The sequence below is a fragment of the Rattus norvegicus genome, chromosome 10, assembly GCF_036323735.1.
Source record: "Rattus norvegicus strain BN/NHsdMcwi chromosome 10, GRCr8, whole genome shotgun sequence".
Classification (NCBI taxonomy): Eukaryota; Metazoa; Chordata; class Mammalia; order Rodentia; family Muridae; genus Rattus; species Rattus norvegicus.
The window spans coordinates 51,677,735-51,697,039 of record NC_086028.1 but is presented as its reverse complement, the minus strand read 5'-3'; the positions used below and the strand labels follow the sequence as shown (position 1 = coordinate 51,697,039).

At 48.7% G+C, this 19,305-nt stretch overlaps 1 protein-coding gene and 1 long non-coding RNA gene across 3 annotated transcripts in view; one reads left to right on the top strand and one right to left on the bottom strand.

Moving 5' to 3' along the window:
* The window catches only part of LOC134480810 (uncharacterized), a 33,673-nt gene extending 26,646 nt beyond the window's left edge, over positions 1-7,027 (bottom strand). Inside the window, exon 1 of the long non-coding RNA XR_010055662.1 lies at positions 6,901-7,027. This is a non-coding gene — a long non-coding RNA (uncharacterized LOC134480810). The remainder of the gene's footprint in view (positions 1-6,900) is intronic.
* Shisa6 (shisa family member 6) overlaps positions 5,884-19,305 on the top strand; it is a 294,351-nt gene continuing 280,929 nt past the window's right edge. For both annotated transcript variants that reach the window (NM_001191922.2, NM_001415765.1), the window contains exon 1: positions 5,884-7,265. In NM_001191922.2, the coding sequence (NP_001178851.1) occupies positions 6,622-7,265 (644 nt within the window). In that variant the 5' untranslated portion in view covers positions 5,884-6,621. The remainder of the gene's footprint in view (positions 7,266-19,305) is intronic.

Here is a 19,305-nt window from a genome sequence, read left to right as displayed (position 1 = left end):
AATATCCAGGCTGATTAATGTGTGCTTTGCTTCTGTGTGGGACATACAGGCCCCTATGCAGATCCCTTGGAAGGATAGTCAAGGGAAGCAAACCTTTACAGTAAAGACGGGGGACAATACTACCCTGAAACATTACGCTGCACAAGAAGTTCCTCAAATGCACACAATTCTGGAGTAATGGGCTTGAATTTTTCAAGTGAGCTAAAGTGTATAGGCTGCATTTCACATGAATGCAAAAATGTCATCTTCATATGAGGACCACTCTAAACTACATGCTTGCTGTGAGCCAATAGATTGATTTGCCCACCAGCAACAGTAACACAAGACAATGTACTCTAATTTTCTGATTTATATTTAAAATCAGAACTAGTGGCCTTAGGATGTAGTTTCTAACTTGTCACTCTAAAGGACAGAGCAAAAGCCATGAGACTGCTAACAAGAATGGTGCTGGGAGAAATGGGGGACTCAGACACATTCATTCAATGTGTATTTCTGAATGCCTGTGGGACGAGATCAGAACTTTCTGAAGTTGATGTTTGGCATGCAGGCTTTTCTAAAAGAGCAACACCAATGAGAACAAAGAAGGAAGCAGGACTGTGAGATAGACCCCAATAAAACCTTGGTTCCAGGTTGCTCTGGGACTTTATACAAAATGAACTTACCATAGTTTTTGTTTGAGACTGAAATGCCTTTGCCTCAGTATCTCCACTGTGATTAGCCACTACATGTGACCTTCTTGGGGGAAGCTTGTGTGCTCCCAGAGGAGTTGACTTCTGAAACTGAGGAAGAACCCAGAGGATCTGACAGCTAGCTGAAAGGAAGTCTTTCAGTGTCTTTCATAGATGACTGGCTGTCAGTCATGGTTGTAGGTGTCTAGAATACAGTAATCTACAAAGCTGAATCCAAAGCCAGTATTATAGCTGAAAGGAGAGAGCAGAGTTGTCTGAAGTCCATCAGTGATAAATGCTGTGATGGAAAACATCCCACAAGGATGTGCAAACCCAAGACAGTGAAAGAGGTTCTGGGTATGGGCACTGCACCCTTTCTATTTGTCATACTTAAACAGAGCCTTCAGGGTGGAAGAAAGAATCCCAGGCTTGCCTTCAAGAAGGGAATCTGGGCAAAGAGCACATCTAGTACAAAGGCTCTTAGGGAGAAGAAGAGTGCCAGTGTGGTTGGAAGGAAGACGTCAAGAAACACGAGAAGGAAAAGGGTTTAGGACAGTTAAGGACCAGGTCATACTAGGCTTAAGAGCAAAGTTCATGTGTAGAGGCCATGGTTTATAATGGGTATAGTGAGTATAGTCAGAAAAGACAATAGATAAATCTTCTTGGACATAATCCCTAGGCTATGCTCAGCTCCTCTTTATAAAGGTAAAACAGAAGCCAACAGAACTGATAGGTCAGTACAAAGTTTCATAGCTAATCCAAAACCCTAGAGAAATCAGAATAAAAGAACTGTTAGGAACTATATTGGATACACTTAATAGAAAATCCACATTCAAAAAGGTTTAGTGAGAGAGAGAGACAGAGAGAGACAGAGAGACAGAGACAGAAACACACACACAGAGGGGGGGGAGAGAGAGAGAGAGAGAGAGAGAGAGAGAGAGAGAGAGAGAGAGAGAGAGAATGAGAGAGAGAGAGAATGAGAGAGAGAGAGAGAGAGAGAGAGAGAGAGAGAGAGAGAGAGAGAGAGAGAGAAAACATGGAGCAGAAGTGAAAGGACTCTGGATAAGTCCAAGAGTAGCTACACCACTCCGTCCATCATCCTTGGAACACCAGTCAGGATGAATTAAGATATACAAAGTTAACAGACTTTAGTTCTAGAGGCTTTTTAAAAAACAGAAATGCGTGGGCATGCCTTTAATCCCAGCACTTGGGAGGCAGAGACAGTGGATCTCCATAAGTTCAAGGCCAGCCTGGTCTACAGAGTAGACAGCCAGGGCTACACAGAGAAACCTTGTCTTGGGAGTTAGGGGGAAGAAAAATGAAAAAAAAAAAAAAACAAAAACCTAAAGTACCTATTTTATCTTTCAGTTATCTTTGCTTAGATCAGCTAAGAACCTTAGGTATCCAAACCACTGTCATAACAGAAGATTGCTGATCTCTTTGCGTCAGAAGGAAACAAGAACTGTGCAATGTGGTGCTACTGTAATTAGATGCTCTGCTTTAGAGACACCACACATAATTTCTAGTCACAACTCACCGAACGAACACTACTTGTCTATTTATCTTCCTGTCTTAGGGTCTCTATTGCTAAGAAAAAAAAGTCACTGTATCTAGAAGCAACTTGGCACAGGAAGGGTTTATTTTATCTTACACACCAGAGTCCATCATCAAAGGAAGTCAGGGCAGAAACTGATGCAGAGTCTATAGAGAAGTGCTGTTCACTGTTTCGCTCCCCACATCTTGCTTAGTCTGCTTTGTCATATACCAGGACTATTCTGCTCAAGGGTGGCACCACCCAGAATGGGCTGGTCCTTCCGCATCAATCACTAAATTAAGAAAATGTTCCACAGGCTTGCCTGTAGGCCCATCTTATCAAAGCATTTTGCTCCCTTGTGGTTCTCTCTAGATGTGGCTTGTGTTAACATAAAAAAACAAAGCAAGACACCAGCCTTTTACAGGAGGACCACCGTTGCAATCCCACTGTATGCTTGAAGGGCAGAGTAGAGACATCTGGTTAGCAGTACCAGTGACTATCAAGCTAAAACATCACCCCCACCTCATACCCTGCCGTCCAGAGCAAGTATGCTCAGAACAGGTGAATTATCACTACTTTTACCAGCAAGAAAATCCACCCAAACAACCCCCACCAGAATACCTTTGTTTACACAAGCTAGAACTAAATCATAGAACCATTCCTAACCAATCCTTGTTAGAAGGAACGGGTTAGTAAAGCTGGCTCAGACCAATTGGAACACACCTTCTAGAAATAAGGATTGGGACACTTTCCCCATAGCCTTAGGGCTCAGGAAAGTTGGTATGGGTTTGGGGAAAGATTCTTCTTCTCTGGAGCATTTAAATGGGTCAGATCCACAAATAAAGGACATTTCGGTACTGTCAAAGATCTGATGTTGAAATAAAAAGGAAAAATGGGATGGGGTTAGGGGGAAAGCACAGTGGAGGGTAAGTCACATGATCAACCCTAAAGAAGGAACAGGCAGCATATCAATAAAATCAATAAAAATCGAGTGCATTACAAAAGGATTGGAATAAATAACTTTGAACATGTCAGCCAACCTAAACACTATTTTTGTAAGATTTTTAAAATATTTTTTTTGTTTTTTATTGGATACTTTTTATTTACATTTCAAATGTTATTCCCTTTCCCTGTTTCCCATCCATAAGCACCCTATTCCATACCCCTCCTCTTCTTCTATAAGGGTGTTCCCCCTTCCTAACAACCCCCAATTTCCTCCTCCCAGCCCTGACATTCCCCTACACCGGGGGGTCCAGCCTTGTCAGGACCAAGGACTTCTCCTCGCATTTGTGCCCATCAAGGCCATCCTCTGCTACATATGCAGCTGAAGCCATGGGTCAGTCCATGTGTAGTCTCTACCGAAACACTATTTCTGTGACTCTGATGTCACTGTCAGTGAGCCCAGGGATTCACTGCATACTTGTCCCTGTGAAACCTAGTCAGTTTTCCTTTACCTGTGCCATTGATGAAATCTCCCTACAGTCCTGCATGAGAACGACTTACTCTTCTACCTCGGAGAGTGGCCAGATGCACAAATGGGGTCTCTGCATTAATGAAGGAGATGGAAAACACTAGAGGCCAGGAAGAGACTGGCTCAGAAACCACACACAGTACTCACATTCAAAGGTGGGGCATTGTTTTCTTCAAATATACTTTCCTGAGTACCAAGTATGTGGGACTATTTTTTTCCCCTGAGTCTTCTGTTCTTGCCCTGGGAAGTTGGGCAGACCTCTCAAAGGCACTACTGTCTGACCACTGTGAACTGTCCCGAGCCTGCTCTGGATGACGTAAGAATATCATCGTCGCTGTAGGCATCACCTCTCACATGTCTGGGCCACAGCTTCATTACTGTGCACCTGGGTTACAGCTTCCAAACTGCTTCCCCCATGTCCAGTTCAGTCAGTGTTCCGTCTTCCAATAGACTTGAAGGGGCCACGAACCTATAAATCTGAGGGCATCTTCTATTAGAACCAACCAATATTTTCCCAGCAGTTGTCAAATACATACAAATTCTTTGGCAGGACCTACAGTGCCTCCTGGCTGCCCTTATTCAGAAGCCCCTCTAAGGCTTTCACCATTGTGTTTGCTTAGCCCATCCGCTCTGTTTCTCCCAGTTTCCTGGTCTCTGCTGGAAACAATCTTACATCTTGCTTGCTTTTTCTAACTCCTAACCATTCCTCATCAGGCATTTCACTAGCACCCTGAGAACTGTATTAGACCCTCACTGCTCCCCTCCTGGGCTATGCTAGAAGCCTGTATCCTGCTCTCAGAATAGGCTGTGCCCATCTCTGTCATGGACACGAACATGCCGTGCAGAAATCATTTGACCGTCTCCTCTGTAAACGATCTCCTGAGAGAAGGGCTGTTTGTTATTCTTTATATACTTTATCTTAGCACTTCCCAGTGTGCTTGGCAGTACCTGCACTAAAATGATCGTTAACAGAGCCACTAAGAGACGGCACTGAGGAAATAGGAAGTGCCAAGGAAGAGGAAGAAGGAAGAAGGGGTTGAGAATGAGTAGCACGTAGAGAGTTTCTAGACCAGTCTGCCAGTCTTCTCATGTCAGGTAAAAATGTCCCTCCGTGCCTTGGACTCTGGGTTTCAGCTCCAATTCAGTCCATCCATTTAACACCAGTTTTCCTGAATGCTGAGCGTTTGTTCGAGTCACACCCTGAGCGGGACTGAGTGGACGACCTCAGGGAAATTTCTCTGTTGCTATCATTCCAACAGCCTGCCTCTGTCTCCCACCAAAGTTCTCAGGACTCCTGGCTGTCGGTTGCTGTCTTCTCAGTTCTCCCACCTTCTCCAAGAACACTCACCAAACGAAGACTCTGACTCCCTCTTGGGGTGGACACATAGCTTAGGAAGTCAGACTCTTGGGTTTCCTTTCAGCCAACCTGGTCTCAGGGAATGCTTACTTCACTCTGGTCACAAGGGAACGCCTCTCCTGTCTCCCCTTAGCGGTAACGACAGAAGTATAGGGTTTCCCCAAAAGGAATCTTTAAAATCTAGGTAGTTTTGTTTTTATTTATTTATTTTTAAACTCTAGTCTTAACGCTAGAAAAAAAAAGTTGGAGAAAGAGGCAATTCGCCAGGGCTGGAGTTATGTCATTCCTTCACCAGTGACGGAGGAGAAAGGAGTCTTAAGTTCATAGCACTAGGTGGCTCAATAGCCACTTGACCTCTGGCCTCAGTGTAGGAACCTGTAGCAATGGGCTTGACCTCTTATCTTGGCTGTGAACATCACCACTAGGGAGAGGCAGAGGCTTGCAGAAACCCCAACTTGCTTTCTGGCAGTGCAAAGACCAGACTGAACTAAAAGCGGGAGGTAAGGTGGAGGGGGCTGGGTAAGGGAGGGTTGGAAATACTTGACTGAAGGGCTGGAAGGACAATGCCAGACGACGTTTGACCCTGCCGCTAGCCAGCTCCAGAGGGCTCACTCTGGCCTTGCTCCGGGGTGTGGATAGCGGGGGTGAGCTCCCTCTTTGCCATCTTAGTCGCTTAACTGGTGTCCCGGCTTTGGTGACGCGAAGCTTCGAGGGGGAGTTGGGGGTGGGGGAGGCAAAGAGGAGTCCTGCCGTTCCCCAACCGGGCGCCCAGGCGTGGAAACGTGGGCGGCGGCGAGCGGCTGGCCTCCCTCCCCGCCCTCCCCGCGCGGCGCTCCCGCGTGTGCGGCTGTGTGAGTGCGTGTGTCTCCCTCTCCCTATCGCACACGCTCCGGCACTAGTGCAGGCGGTTCCCGGCTCTGCTCACTCGCTCCGGCCGCTGCGCTCCCGCCTAGCCGCTGCCGCCGCCGCTGCAGTCGCAGCCGGGCATGGTGAGTGACTGAGGTGCAGCCGCGGAGCACCCGGGCTGCCCTTCCGACCCCAGCCTCAGCCGGCAGCACCGCCCCCGGGCCAGGCGGCGGGGTGGCTTCCCCAGGGGCTCTACGTGCGCCCTCGGGCCACCGTCCCAGCCGGGACTCACTCCTCGAGGGCTGAGCGCTCCTTCTCCGCTCGGCTGCCGGCTGCTCCCCGTACCCCGTGACCGCTGCCCCGTCTCGTCCCGCAGGACCTGCCCGGACGGGACCACACCGCCGCCGCCGCCGCCTCCGCCTCCCGGAGCCGCGCTTCGGGGCCGGCCTGAGCCGAGTCGCGCGGGGCCGCCGCTGCCGCGGGCGGGGGATGGGGCTGCCCGCCTGGCGCGCGGAGCCCGCAGGGGGAGCGCGGAGCCGGCGCGCAGCCTGAAAGCCCCGCGCAGCCCGCGCCCGGCCGCTCTGTGCGCTCCCACTGCCGCCTGCGCCTCGATGGCGCCATCTCCCCGCCGCTGACTGGTCCGCCTCGCCCTCCCAGCCCGCGCGGCGGCCCTCGGAGCCCGGCCAGCCTCCCGGGCAGCGGCCTGCAGCCCGCGTCCGCCCGCGCCCTCCCGCCCGGCCCCGCCATGGCGCTGCGCCGCCTCCTGCTGTCGCCTCTGCTGCTGTCGCTGCTGCTGTCGCTCGCGTCCCTGCACCTGCCGCCCGGCGCAGACGCCGCCCGTGGCCGCTCCGCTAACCGGACCCTGAGCGCGGGAGCCGTCGGAGGTCGGCGAGCGGGGAGCGCCCTGGCCCGAGGCGACCGCGAGCTCAACAGCACCGCCCGTGGGTCCGGCGTCTCGGAGGCGGGCAGCCGGCGGGGACAGTCCGCAGCGGCGGCGGCGGCGGCCAGCGCGACTGTTACTTACGAGACGTGCTGGGGCTACTACGACGTGAGCGGCCAGTACGACAAGGAGTTCGAGTGCAACAACAGCGAGAGCGGCTACCTGTACTGCTGCGGCACCTGCTACTATCGCTTCTGCTGCAAGAAGCGCCACGAGAAGCTGGACCAGCGCCAGTGCACCAACTACCAAAGCCCGGTATGGGTGCAGACGCCCAGCACCAAGGTAGTGTCGCCGGGGCCCGAGAACAAGTACGACCCAGAGAAGGACAAGACCAACTTTACCGTCTACATCACTTGCGGGGTGATAGCCTTCGTCATCGTGGCGGGTGTCTTCGCCAAGGTCTCCTATGACAAGGCCCACCGCCCTCCGCGAGAGATGAACATCCACAGGTGAGGGGCGCTACTGGGTGCCTGCCTCGAGTCCTCAGGCCTCGCCCATCTCTTAACATAGCCCCTGGCCCTGTCCTCTCTTGCATACTTCTCCCCCTTCTAAGTCACTTCTACCGTTGCTTCCTTTAGGAGCAATAGGCTCTCCCGCATTCCCTGGGAAGCAGCTAGGTAGCTTTCGTGGTTAGAGGGATTTGCAACACAAAGTACCCATCAACGGAGTTTCAGATCTTCAAGGATAGGAATTTCACAAATTTCCCAATCCCTAGGCTCTGCTTTCCGTGGTGCTCAGACACTTTACTATGGGCTGTACGGTCCTTATTTTGTTGTTGCTGTTGTTTTTGTATTTTTTTTTAAACTGGAGTGTCGCTTTAATATACAGAACAGAGCAGTGTGAGCACCTCACCGAAAAGAAGAGCAAGCGTGTGAGGGGGGATGATCCCAGGTGTTAAGTGCAGGAGGCTATGGAAAGGGTGGTCACCTCTGCTGGGGAGAAGGTTCCCCATTGCGTGTTGACAGAGCACAGAGGGTAAGTCTTCCAGTGGGGTGTTTGTCTTTCCTGATGAGGCTGGAGGACTTCTCCCAGGACAGACCTCATCTAGGCTATCTTTTACTGCACGCATGGTAAAGACAGTGAGGACTGTCCCTTCCAAAATGTGTAACAGGAGCTGAAAACCTGACAGTCCATCGCTCCACTCTGATTTCCTTCCACCCATGTCTCTGGCTCCCAGGGAGATCATTGGAAAGTCAAAGCCAAAGGGATAACAGGAGCCCAGCCTCTCCTTTAGGAACTGCACAGGCAGAGGATGCGGAGTCAGCTGTGCTTCCAGCGTCCCCGTGAAGATGAATGGTTGGATGTGGCTCCAATGAAAGCCCTGCCCCAGGAAACACTTCCATTTCTGGGACAGAGTGGGCACTGCCCTAGTTCCCAGGCACAGCCCCCAGTCCACTGCTTGTGAGGTGACCCACCAAGCCCGGCCTGATCCGTCCACTTTTACCTCGTGTCTGCACAGTGCTCATTATTCCCATGGCTTGAAAACCTCCCGTCACTGCTCTGAACATTAATCACCCCTACCTTGCTAAAAAGAGGAAGGAAGGCAGAAATTTCTAGGCATGCTGAAAGAGCTGAATCTGCCTGCCCCTCCCCCTGATCTAGTAGGTGTTGGGAGAAGATGTCAAGGACTAGACTTGGGTGCACTCTGGAGGGAGCATCCCTTCTTAACCCCTCATTACCTGACCTTGTTGTCATAGTCCTCCTTTAGATACTCCCCGCATGGGCTTACTCAACATCCCTTTGGCCTGGAACTAGGCTTGCGACATTGCTATGTAGAAGATGGGCACGGCGAACAAAATACCACCGTGGCAAGACACTACTTCCTATGAATTTGTTTGGTCTGGCAATGAATTCTCTCTTGGCTTAGCTGGCAAAGCAAAGCCTGGCTCAGGGGTAGGTGCCTTTCTGAAGCAGATGTGTGCCACTGTTCCTCATCTGTCACCTCTGACTCAGGACTCAGGGACTCATCTCTTCCCTCCTGTCTTGTTTCAGCAAACCCATGCTGACTCTTACCACTTTCTAGTTGATCCTCACAAGCATCTCGGGGTTTCTCTCTGCCTTCTCCACTCCCCCCCCCCCTTGCACTCTCCCTCCTCCGCCCTGCCTCATTCAGTTTGTTCATCTCCGCTTCTGTTGGTAAAGTTGTGGCCTCAGAGATTAAAGTCAGATTACAGCCCCATGAAAACTGATATCGCCATGTGGTTCTGGAGAAGTCACTTGTTCTTAATGTTCCTTTCTTCTTCTCCACCTATTCCTTCTGTCCCACATTGGGGGAGGGGGCAGTTACTGGGGATGGGAGAAGGAGAGAGTGAACCTTGGGAAAAGAGCTGACTGAATTTCATGCCTCGGACCATTATGTAAATATGCGATGTTTCTCCCTCAAATTCACCTCCTGATTTCATTCAGTTCACAGCACCTCTCCAGCAGCTGCAGCCTCGCCTGATGGGTGCTTCCGAGACCATCATTCTGGTACTGGGTGGATAGGGGACAATGCTTATCAGTGTTTGTCAGCAGGTGGGGATTGGGGGTAGGAGGTCAGTGGTCATTAAGGACACTCAGGAGTGACCTTGAGCAGGTTAGGGGACTTCTTTTTCAGTTCTGGCAAGATAGCATATGTCCTGGACCTCTTCCTTCCAAGTGTGTCAGGGTGAGTGTCCACATTGCTCTCCCATGCTTCTCTGGACAGGAGTGGGAAGGGCTCATCTTCCTCTGCTTATACCTCAGAAGCCATTGCTTGCCACACCTGGGTGGGGATGAGCAGTTGTGTCGTCTGTGTTGTTAGAGAGGCAAGGTAGGGGGAAGGGACGGTGCTGTAGGAGATATGGATTCCCAGTAATGAGTTTTCCTTGGGAAAGTGGCGGGGGTGGGGCAAGAATGTTCACAGTTAGAGGTCAAGTAGGGAGATAGGAAGTGCTTCAGTTCCCTGCCTTTTGAAGTAGTGCAGCCTCGATGTGCCCTTACAGAAAGGGAGAGCAGAGCTGTTGTGTGTGAGCTTCCCTGAAGATAGGCAGACTTGCCCTTCCTGCTCTGGGGCAAGTGGACCTGAGTGTGAGGGAGTTTCAGTGAGGAAGGCCTCACTGCAAAGGGATACTGTGGGAGTTTGAGAAAAGATGGAAGAGGGATAGGCCATCTGCTCTGCCGTAGTGCTCAAGGCTGGGTAGCCCTCTGCTTGCCATACGCATTTGCATTCCTCGTGGGTCTTGCACCTCTCCCTCCCTTGCAGGGAAGAGCAGAGTTTGCTTTTTCTAGAAGTGATTAGCCCTCACTAGCATGATTCCGAGTGGGAGGTCAGTGTCCGGAGGGGAGATAGCCAGCTCTCTGGAGATTCTGACAGGCAGGCCTGTGGGAATGATGTGGACACACCCATATCCAGCTGCTGGGGCTCTGGGGAGGAGAAAGCGATGTTAGATCTGGATCAGGGTGTCTCACTTTCCAGGCTGGAACCCCAGGGCTATTAGAAGCTTTATCCTTTTCTCATCCCTGCTTTAGAATTTCCTGGGTTAAGGCTGGAATCACAGGCATCTCCTGATAGTCATGTTTCCTGAATGCCCCGAAGGTTGTTACCTGGGACTATTTGCCCGGAGAATCATGGCTTTGTCCTCCAGGAGTATGGGCCTCTGCCCAGCATCCAGCCTAGGAGGCTGGCCCCTTTTGACATTCTATTCTGCCCTTCAGTTGTCTCACATCCAACACAGCCCAACCTATTCTTCCTCCTCACCATGAGCTGATTCATTAATGTCTTGGAGATGGGAAATCACTCTAAGGAGGAACCATGTGACTCCTTTTTAAAGTGGCTAATTAACAGATGGGTTAGGATGGTGTTAAGATGCTGTAGACACAGTTGGTGAAGTCAGAGGTGCGTGTACAGGGCTGGGGATATGATGGGAGGTGGGCAGGGAAGATGGGAGGCTGTCAGAGAAGCAGAGCCTGGGTATATGCCATCAGGAGAAGAGGAGGGTATTCGGAGTTAACTCATCTGAAGCGTCTGTCTCCGAATTAACGTTCTGATTTCTACAGTAGGTCAGGGGAGACTTTGCTTTGCCTTGTCTCTGTCTGGAAGTCAATTACCAGCCAGGAGAGCTCCACTTTCCCTTGCACACCATCACTGCTGTAACAGGACCACTCCAGAGCTGAGCAAGTGAAGAACCTTTCTGAATACCAGGAGACAAACTGTCAAACCCTCTCCAATCCTCCAGTTTTTGAAGTGAGCTTTCCATAATGAATTGATCTGAACACAGCCAGCTTTTTTTTTTTTTTTTTTTAAACTCCAAATACAGAAGGTTGGAGGGAAAGGGAAAAAAAAAATCTTGCTTTGGGCTGAAGTCCTTTACCCTTTTCACGTCTCTTTTTCCCTGTGAGTTAAAAAAAAAAAAAAAAAAAGAGTGCACAGTGCTTACAGAAGTTTTATGAAGGAAGGTTAGGGCCAGGACCCTAGGAAGGCAGAAAGAGGATAACAAAACTAAGAAAGAGAGAAAGAGATTGGACAAAAGGTTGATGGTTATCTCGGAAGGGACAGAGCCGCACTACGGACCCTCCCACAGGCGTGGTTTCGTTATGGTTCTTGGATATATGTGGATACACTGCAAATGAGTCTGCTCACCTTCAAGAGGGCAAGAAATGGTTCGAAGTTCAAAGCACACGCCCTTGACACTCAGGCTAACAGACTTTATTCTTGCTTTTAGCAGCAGGACCATGCAAATGCTCCTCGACTCTCCCGAGACCTTGAGGACACTCTAGGGTCAGGTCACTCGCAGTCTTCGAGTTTCTTTTCTACCCTGTCCACAGGCTCAGGAGACTTGCACGTCTGCCCCACCCTGTCCTGTCTTGGAGTACATTCATTTCAAGGAATCTGCTGCTAAGAGACTGAGGGCTTTCCCTTAGTTCTAGTCTCCTAAAGCACCTGTAGAAGACAAAATGTAATTCATTGTTTTCAGCTGACTTGAAGGAGCAATTGCATTGACTGGGGTGTTGGTTTAGATCAGTTGTGCAGAAAGCCACAGTTAAGACATCTGAAATGTGCAGTGATTAAATGAGGTCAGCTATCACAGACAGACAGACATTCCTACATATCTGGAATAAAAAAGGTAGTGATACCTAAAAGAACTTCCCCTATCTAGTTCCACTGGCTGATTTTTCAAAGGCCTGGAAGGATATGCTTTAGGTCTTAATTTTTATAGCCTGGGAGAGCCTCTACCTACTGCATGTAGGAGTTAGCTTTCTGCTCCTGGCCGTCACAGTCGCCAGCTTCCTTCTTCCCTAGGTCCATCACGTCACCTCAACTTTCTAAATAGCCTGCGTCTGAGATCGTCAGACTCAAGTGCACTTTGCCTTACAGACTTATCATGTTCTTTGGCAACATATGCTTTGTGAAATCACAAAGTCATGGTTTGCCGTTATGGCTGCGTAAGATGTCTCCGGCGGAGAGGGACTCACGATGGGATACACAGAGACCTAGGCTACCTTCATCGCAAACACACCTTCGGTGGTGATTCTCTTCCTCTTTAGTTTAAAAGACTCAAGTTCATGATTTTTCCCTGAGTTACATTCATGACTTCCTATTTGTACTGATCTCACTGGCAGACATTTAGAGGGGGAAGAAGGCTGGGTGTGGAGAGTTTACCAGCAAATCCTAACAGAATTCAAGGCCCGTGACCACGAGCCTCTAGTAGGCTTATTGTAAAAGCAATCAAGGCAGATTGTTAACTCTATTTTTTATGTTCTTTTTTTTTCCTACAAGTGAAAGCAAAGTCTTAGGAAAAGGCAGACTAACATTCTATTATTTTTCCATCAGGTTCAGAATCATGAGCTTATTCCTACAAGCAATCTCACTCTGTAATTTTATAAGTGAGCTACTTGAAATCAACAGAGCATAGGTCACAGTGACACGTGTCCCAGCTGCTAGTTGAGTTAACCTTCGCTCAAAGCCCTGGTGTCTAGACCCTAGGCCCAGGCTTGGCCTCCTCCTCTTCATCAAGCATTGTTTTATGCCTGGTTCTTAGTCATCAGCAAATAACTTTAGATAGCTGGAGATGTGAGTGAGTGACAGTTTTTTTTTTCCCACTTCCCTGTCCTGGCTCTTGAGTCTTGCAGGCCTCTGTGTTTCCATCCACCAACCGGATTTCTTTCGATTGTCCCTGGTCGGTCTTTTTATATAGTTTCTCCGCGTTCTTTTCTAAAGGGCAATAACCTGATTTAAGCATAATCCTTTAATAAGAGGTGAGTAATGCAGACTGTTGAAGAAGGAAAATACAGCATAGGCCAAAGGAGGGTGGACGAGGGCAGGGAAACACTGAATAACAGTGTGGGTAGAAGTCTGAAATTAAAAATGTGGCTCTGGGTGTTTCTGCTCTCATCTGGAGGTGGGGAAAGTTGTTGAGACTTATCATGTCAGTGACTTATCATGTCAGTGAAGATCTTCGGGGCGCGCACGTGTGTATGTGTGTGTGTGTGTGTGTGTGTGTCTGTCTGTCTGTCTGTCTGTCTGTCTGTCTCTTTGCCGGCCTGCCTGCTTGTCTTGCCAGAATTGGCCTCCAGGTATATGTAAGATCACCCTTTGAGACACAAGATCACAGTTCTCTGTTCTGGATCAAGAAACCATCAGCCGGGGGTTCGGGGGTGGGGTAGGGTGGGGTGGTGGAGAAACCATCAGCCAATGGAGCTGGAAGTTTGGGCCCATCATTATATGAGATGAATCTCTATGACATGATGCCTGAGGGCTTTACATTAGAAAAGTCAGATCCTCCCTTTGGAAGAACTGGTGTGTCTGTGTATATTGAATTCTCTTTCTAAGTGGTCTCCTTGAGAGGCCATGTGCTGATTCTTCTTCTGCAAATGGTTCCCTAGCACTTCTCTTGGAAATACTTTGAGACTCTACGTCCGGTCACATTGGCTTTCTGTAACCACAACTTATTTTCACCCTCCCAGGGAGATCTGGTTTATTTAAGCAGTAACAAGTCATGGATCAGGTTGGTGAATGGACAAGATGATGGGAAACTACAGTGCCTTCACTAACGAGAGCCGCTAGGAGTAGCATTTCTACTATCTTAAAAGGTAGGAAGGACCAGAGGAGGACAGAGCCCCTTACCTGCCATGACCGTGCAGACAGGGCTGCTTCTCAGGGAACAAGATTAGTACCTCTTAGGCTAGACCAGTTTCAAGTGACAGCAGTGTACTTGCTGGGCAAGCTGTGGGATAGTTGGGAAGGAAGACAAAGGAAAGGAGTTGAATATGCATCAAACATTTCAGATAACTGCTCAAAAAGAGTGGAAAAAAAGAATGTCCCACATTTCTGCATAAAATAGTAGACAGATCGCTCAATTTAGCTTCCTGCTTTGATACTGAGGGTAAAGGGACCCAGTTTCTTTGGGATGCATGCAGGGAGGAAACCTGGGATCAGAGCCCTGTTCACTGCCCTGTGCTCTCTGTCACAGGGCCACCGCCTCTGCAATTCTGTATTCAGATGGGGTTACCACTTGGGTCGGACTGCATAGAAATTTGCAGATCCATGGAGATGAGACTGCCGCAGCATTTCTAGAAGATTCATAACAACCATTCTTCATGGCTGCCTTCTTCCCATGCCCCCCAAATAGATATTTATGGGATAGGGTTGTTGGGGCCAGAGAGTGGGCTGACTGAACCAAGAGCAAGTGGCAGGGAGACACCCACTGCGGTCTATGAAGTTGGGGACAGTCATGACTGTGCTGTCGCAGATAAGTACTTTCCCCCACTCTCCGTCACCCACTCTCCGTCAGTGGTTGGGGGAGTGGGGGCCTAGGCATATAGATCAGTCCCATGGCTCCTCCAATATGCGGCAGCCTCTTTTAAACACCTTTGAGGGAGTCCGTTCGACTATAAACTTGGGTAGTGGGTGTCAAAAGGTAGGAGTTTTTCCTGCAAGCAATTTCCACTCTTATCATCTGTGAAACTCAGGAAAGCTGTGAGGCCCTGAGGTTTCAGTTGGATGAGGTCTCAAGCGATAGTGCCTGAAAACTTACTATGCACCAGGAGTCCTGATCTGGATCTGCCAAGCCAAGTCTTACTGTAACCCTGCCCTCAACCCCCAGAGTATAGAGCCCTATTTTACAGATGAGGAAGCCTACTCAGAGAAGCATGACTTGCCCAAGGCCAGGCTACCAGTATGTCACTTATCTCTGTCTTCCTTTAGGGTCCAGAAAAATCAGTCTTCCCCCTTCCTAAGAGAATGAGAGATAGCCCCAAATGCATAAGAAAGCCCCTCCACCTGCCTCTGGGCTGACATGTCACCATAAAGGACAATAGGGCCAGTGACCTCTTATCCAGGGCTAGTAACACCCCTGCTTAGACTGCATGTGAGGTACAAAGGTGCCCAGTACGGTGAGAGGGTCTTGTTTCAAGGGTGGATACTGTTGGCTTAGATCGTGAAAACATACAAAGATGTGTAAGAATCGAGAAGAAACCTTGAAGTTCATTGAGGGAAAAACAAAAGGAACCCAACCCCTTGTGTAGTTCAGAAAGAAGCCCTGGGCAATTGTGCATGAATCATAGGCTCGGAGAGAGATGAGAGGAGCTAGGAAGTGGAGGAAAGATTCGGTCTAGGGAGAGGATGAACCTCAGGGCACCCCCAGTTTTAATTACGGAGGACTGCAGCTTGCTAACCGGTCCATTTATCATAGTCCCTCTCCACCCCACTTCCCCATTTATAACACCTGATGCTGCACATACAAAAGAGCTGCAGCCAATTCTCTCACGCCCATTCGAGTTATATCCTCTCTCACTTCTGTCCCACTAACTGTGCAAACTCCAGACTTGCTGCTTCTACAGGACCAGGTCATAGGCCCTGAGAAGGCACAGGAGGAGGGAGGAATCCTGACACATCCTAACGGCCACAGTGGGGTGTGGCCTTCATTCAGCTCTTATGTCTAAGTGTCAGCGTGGGGCCTACATCCTTGGTCTGCAGTACCTCAGCAGGGATACGGGAGCCAAGTCTCTAAACATGGAAGTTGTTACAGTAGCCTCCGGAAACCTAGCTCTGCACAGCTCTGGTTTGGTCCTCTTGCTTCCTTCCAGCCTTTTGCCTTCCCAGGATCCTCCTTGCCTAAAGTCACTGTTGCTGTCTCCAGTGCCGAAGCACTAGCAAGGCTTTGGGTGGCTAGAACCTTGGCCCTGTTCCCTAAAGGTGGTAGAAGAGTCTTTGCCTCCTGTCGGCCTTCTCAAGCATGCTTGCTATCCCTTGGGCTTCTGGCATTTGGTTTCATGTCCTGTTCCTATTAGCTTCTGCATCAAAGTCTCATTAATCAGGACACCTGTCTTCTGGACATGTTTATTGTTCTCCAAGCCATATGTCCTCTTCTGGGAAATGTGGGTTCCACCCTTTTCCCTCTTCCTGCACTCCAGGGAACTTGAACCCTGGGATGGGCTATTAATTAGGTACAATCTGAGAAAGCCTTATATAACTCTTCCGTTCCCTCCTTCCCTACATTCCGAGGCTTAAGCCCTCTGCTGGGTTCAGTAGATGGGTTCCGGGGAGAGAGAAGCAACAGTTGTTGGGAAGTGTGTGTTTGTTTTTCCAGTTCTGGAGTCAGGGTCAGATTTCAGCAGGAGAGTTGCGAGCTCACACTGACTGCTCTTTCGGAGGGTGAATGAGGTTCACATCAAGCCGCCTCCATGGAGTGATTGGCAGGAGACTAGTCTAAATGTGGATGCTGTTTCAGAACAGGAGGAAGACTACGGAGCATTGTCCTCCTGTTCTGGTCCTAGTTGGCTGTCTCTGACTTATTACCATGTCAAGAAAGCTGCCTGGAGTGCCCTGGGAGGAACAGCCCACAGGTTTCAGGAGCCAGTAGAGGTCATTTCTGGTTAGATGACCCACAGCCAGGACACATGCAGTGAGTATCTCTTCTCTGGAACCTGGAGCATTTGCAAAGAGGACTATCAGGTCTTTAAGCCAAGAATCTGCTGCGTTTCTGTCTTCTTTTTGAAGTCACAACAGTAAAATGTATCTTCTTGTGACTTTCCATGTCTCTTCTGCTATCATCACTTTTTTATTTCTCCCTCTCTTGACTCCTGGTCACTTCTGTCTTGTCTTTCTAACCCCTACTTTCTCCAGCTCTTCTTCCTAAATCCATCCAGCTGTGGCTTCATTAAATAGCATCGATTCAGATGCCACTAATTCAAAATTTATCCAAATTGGACCAGGACAAAGTTGTTTTTACCTCTCTCGTCTGATAGAAAGCCGCGATGAGCAGATTAATAGCTCAGATAAGATTGCAAAGTCTGTGCGGGGCACGTGCACTACAGAGAAGGACAGATTGTCTGAGCCAGCCAGGTAGACAGTTGGCATGTTAAGGACCAATTGTTCATAGCTATTCAATAAAGTAACTTCTAATGATCGATTTTATTTTATTGTTTTTAAATTTTATTTAAAATACCACAATGGCTCAAGGAACAGTAAGAATGTTATTTCCTGGCTTAGGCCCATTTTCAGCTATTCTGGAAGCAGAAGCAGGATGACCACAAGTTCAAGGGCTACCTGGGCTGTAGAGTGAGTTTGAGCAATTTAGTGAGACCCTATCTCAAACTAAAAAGTCGAGGACAGCAGCTGGGAATAAAGTACTTGCCTGGGATGCATTGTCCCAGGTGAAATCCTAGTATTGTGCCCAGGTGTATGCATGCACATACAGTTTTATCCTGAATGTGTTTGGTAATTTCATTCCTGTATCACCTCCCCAAATTGCTACCGAATGAGTGTTGCTCGACTCCCTTCAAAACACCATTTGAACTCCCTCCAGGGACTCACTCAGATTCTCTCTCTTGTTTCTTTTATCATTTCATTTTCTCCTGTTCTTAGAGTCCACAGCATTTTCAGCTTTGAGAAATAGTGTTTGTTTACGCTGTCGTAGCTGTAGGACCCTGTGAGGAAAAACGTACCAGCAGCCAACTTCAGACAGTGGACCCTACTTATGGGAGACAGAGGCTCTTTGTTCCCTTTGAGGGTCTTGCTCAGTGGCCTGGGGTGTGTAAATCATTGTCCTAACACCACTGTTTGGAGGAGGCAGCTTCACACCTCCTGTAGGAAATGACCTGAAAGCATTCAGCAGGCTTCCTTGCCTCTTCTGGATAAGGCACTTTGACATCCTTCCCTTCATCTGCATATATATATATATATACATATTCTCCAGGGACAGATAACAGAGCTCTTTCTCTTACTTTGGGGGTTGTCATTCATTCTTTCCTGCCTTGGAACATTTTCTGAATGTCAAGATAGGGAGCTGCTTCCACCACTCCATCTCTCTGATCTTGGTGAGTCCTTTCGTCCCTCTGGTCTATTAACAGGATGTAGGATAAGGGAGAATACACTGTAATGGTATGGACTTCTAGGGCTCATTCTGACCCCAGAACACCTGGGAACGTCAGGCTGACAGGTGACATCTCAGTTAAAAGAGCAGTATCCCTGGGGATGGAGGAGAATGTACTTTTCCTTATACATCCCTGTATTCTTATCCTGTAGTCCTTGTTGAAGGACAAAAATATCCTTTGCAAAAGGCCTCATAATAATGCTTGGTTTTAGCATGTTTATCTTGCAGATACTCTTGTCAGAAAGGGACTCAGAATGCCTTTTAGGTCTCTTCTCTCTGGACATTACCTCCTCTCCTCTTGGGGTGTAAGTGTTCGTTTATTCACTGATTCTGCAGACAGTCTGGTCTACTCTTAGAATGCATTTTTAGTTGACGTTCATGGGGAACCCAAACTGAATCTTCCCCTTCACAAGACTGCAAAGCATCTCATAGGCAGCAGTCACCCCATCATCTCCTCAGTATCCATCATTTGAATCAATATCCATATCTGTGAGTCTTCCCATGGGACCTGGTTTTAAGTCCCTCTAGTTCTGCAGAGACCATTTATCTACCACAACAACCGCACATCTTCCAAACTCAGCTTAAAGATCCAAAGGGTTCTTTAGGGAAGAAAAAAGAAGCTCAAGGAAGTAACTCTTCTTGGTTGCAAGTTCCATTAATAGGGCTGGTCGAGAAGTGTCAGCTTCATTTGGTTAAACTGGAAGAGTGCCCAGCATAATGTAAGCTACTGAGTGACCAACTGAGTAACATTCACATGAATATTATTTACTGGAGCGTGAAAATGATAATGTGTATACTTTTTTTAAAGAAGGAAAAGATGGATAGATAAATACAAAAAGGAAGAAAAAAGAGAGAAGCAAGAGAAACTGAATACTTTATAGAAAATACTTGCTTAGTCAAGTTGATAGGTTTGTCTTCTGAAGAAATCCAAGGATTTGCGCCTGTGGTGGGTCCTCTGGCTCTCTATGGGCCTTTATCCTGATGCTTCCTTGTATGACAGACAGTACACGATCTGATCCGTAATGGCCTAGTGCAGAAGAACGCACACTGTCTTTGCACCTGCCTCTCCAGGTCCAAGTACAGGGTTCAGAAACACCTGCTGTGCGAGCATGTAGGCTTCTTGTCATTAGGCCGGGGTGGGATATGTGGTCTGTGG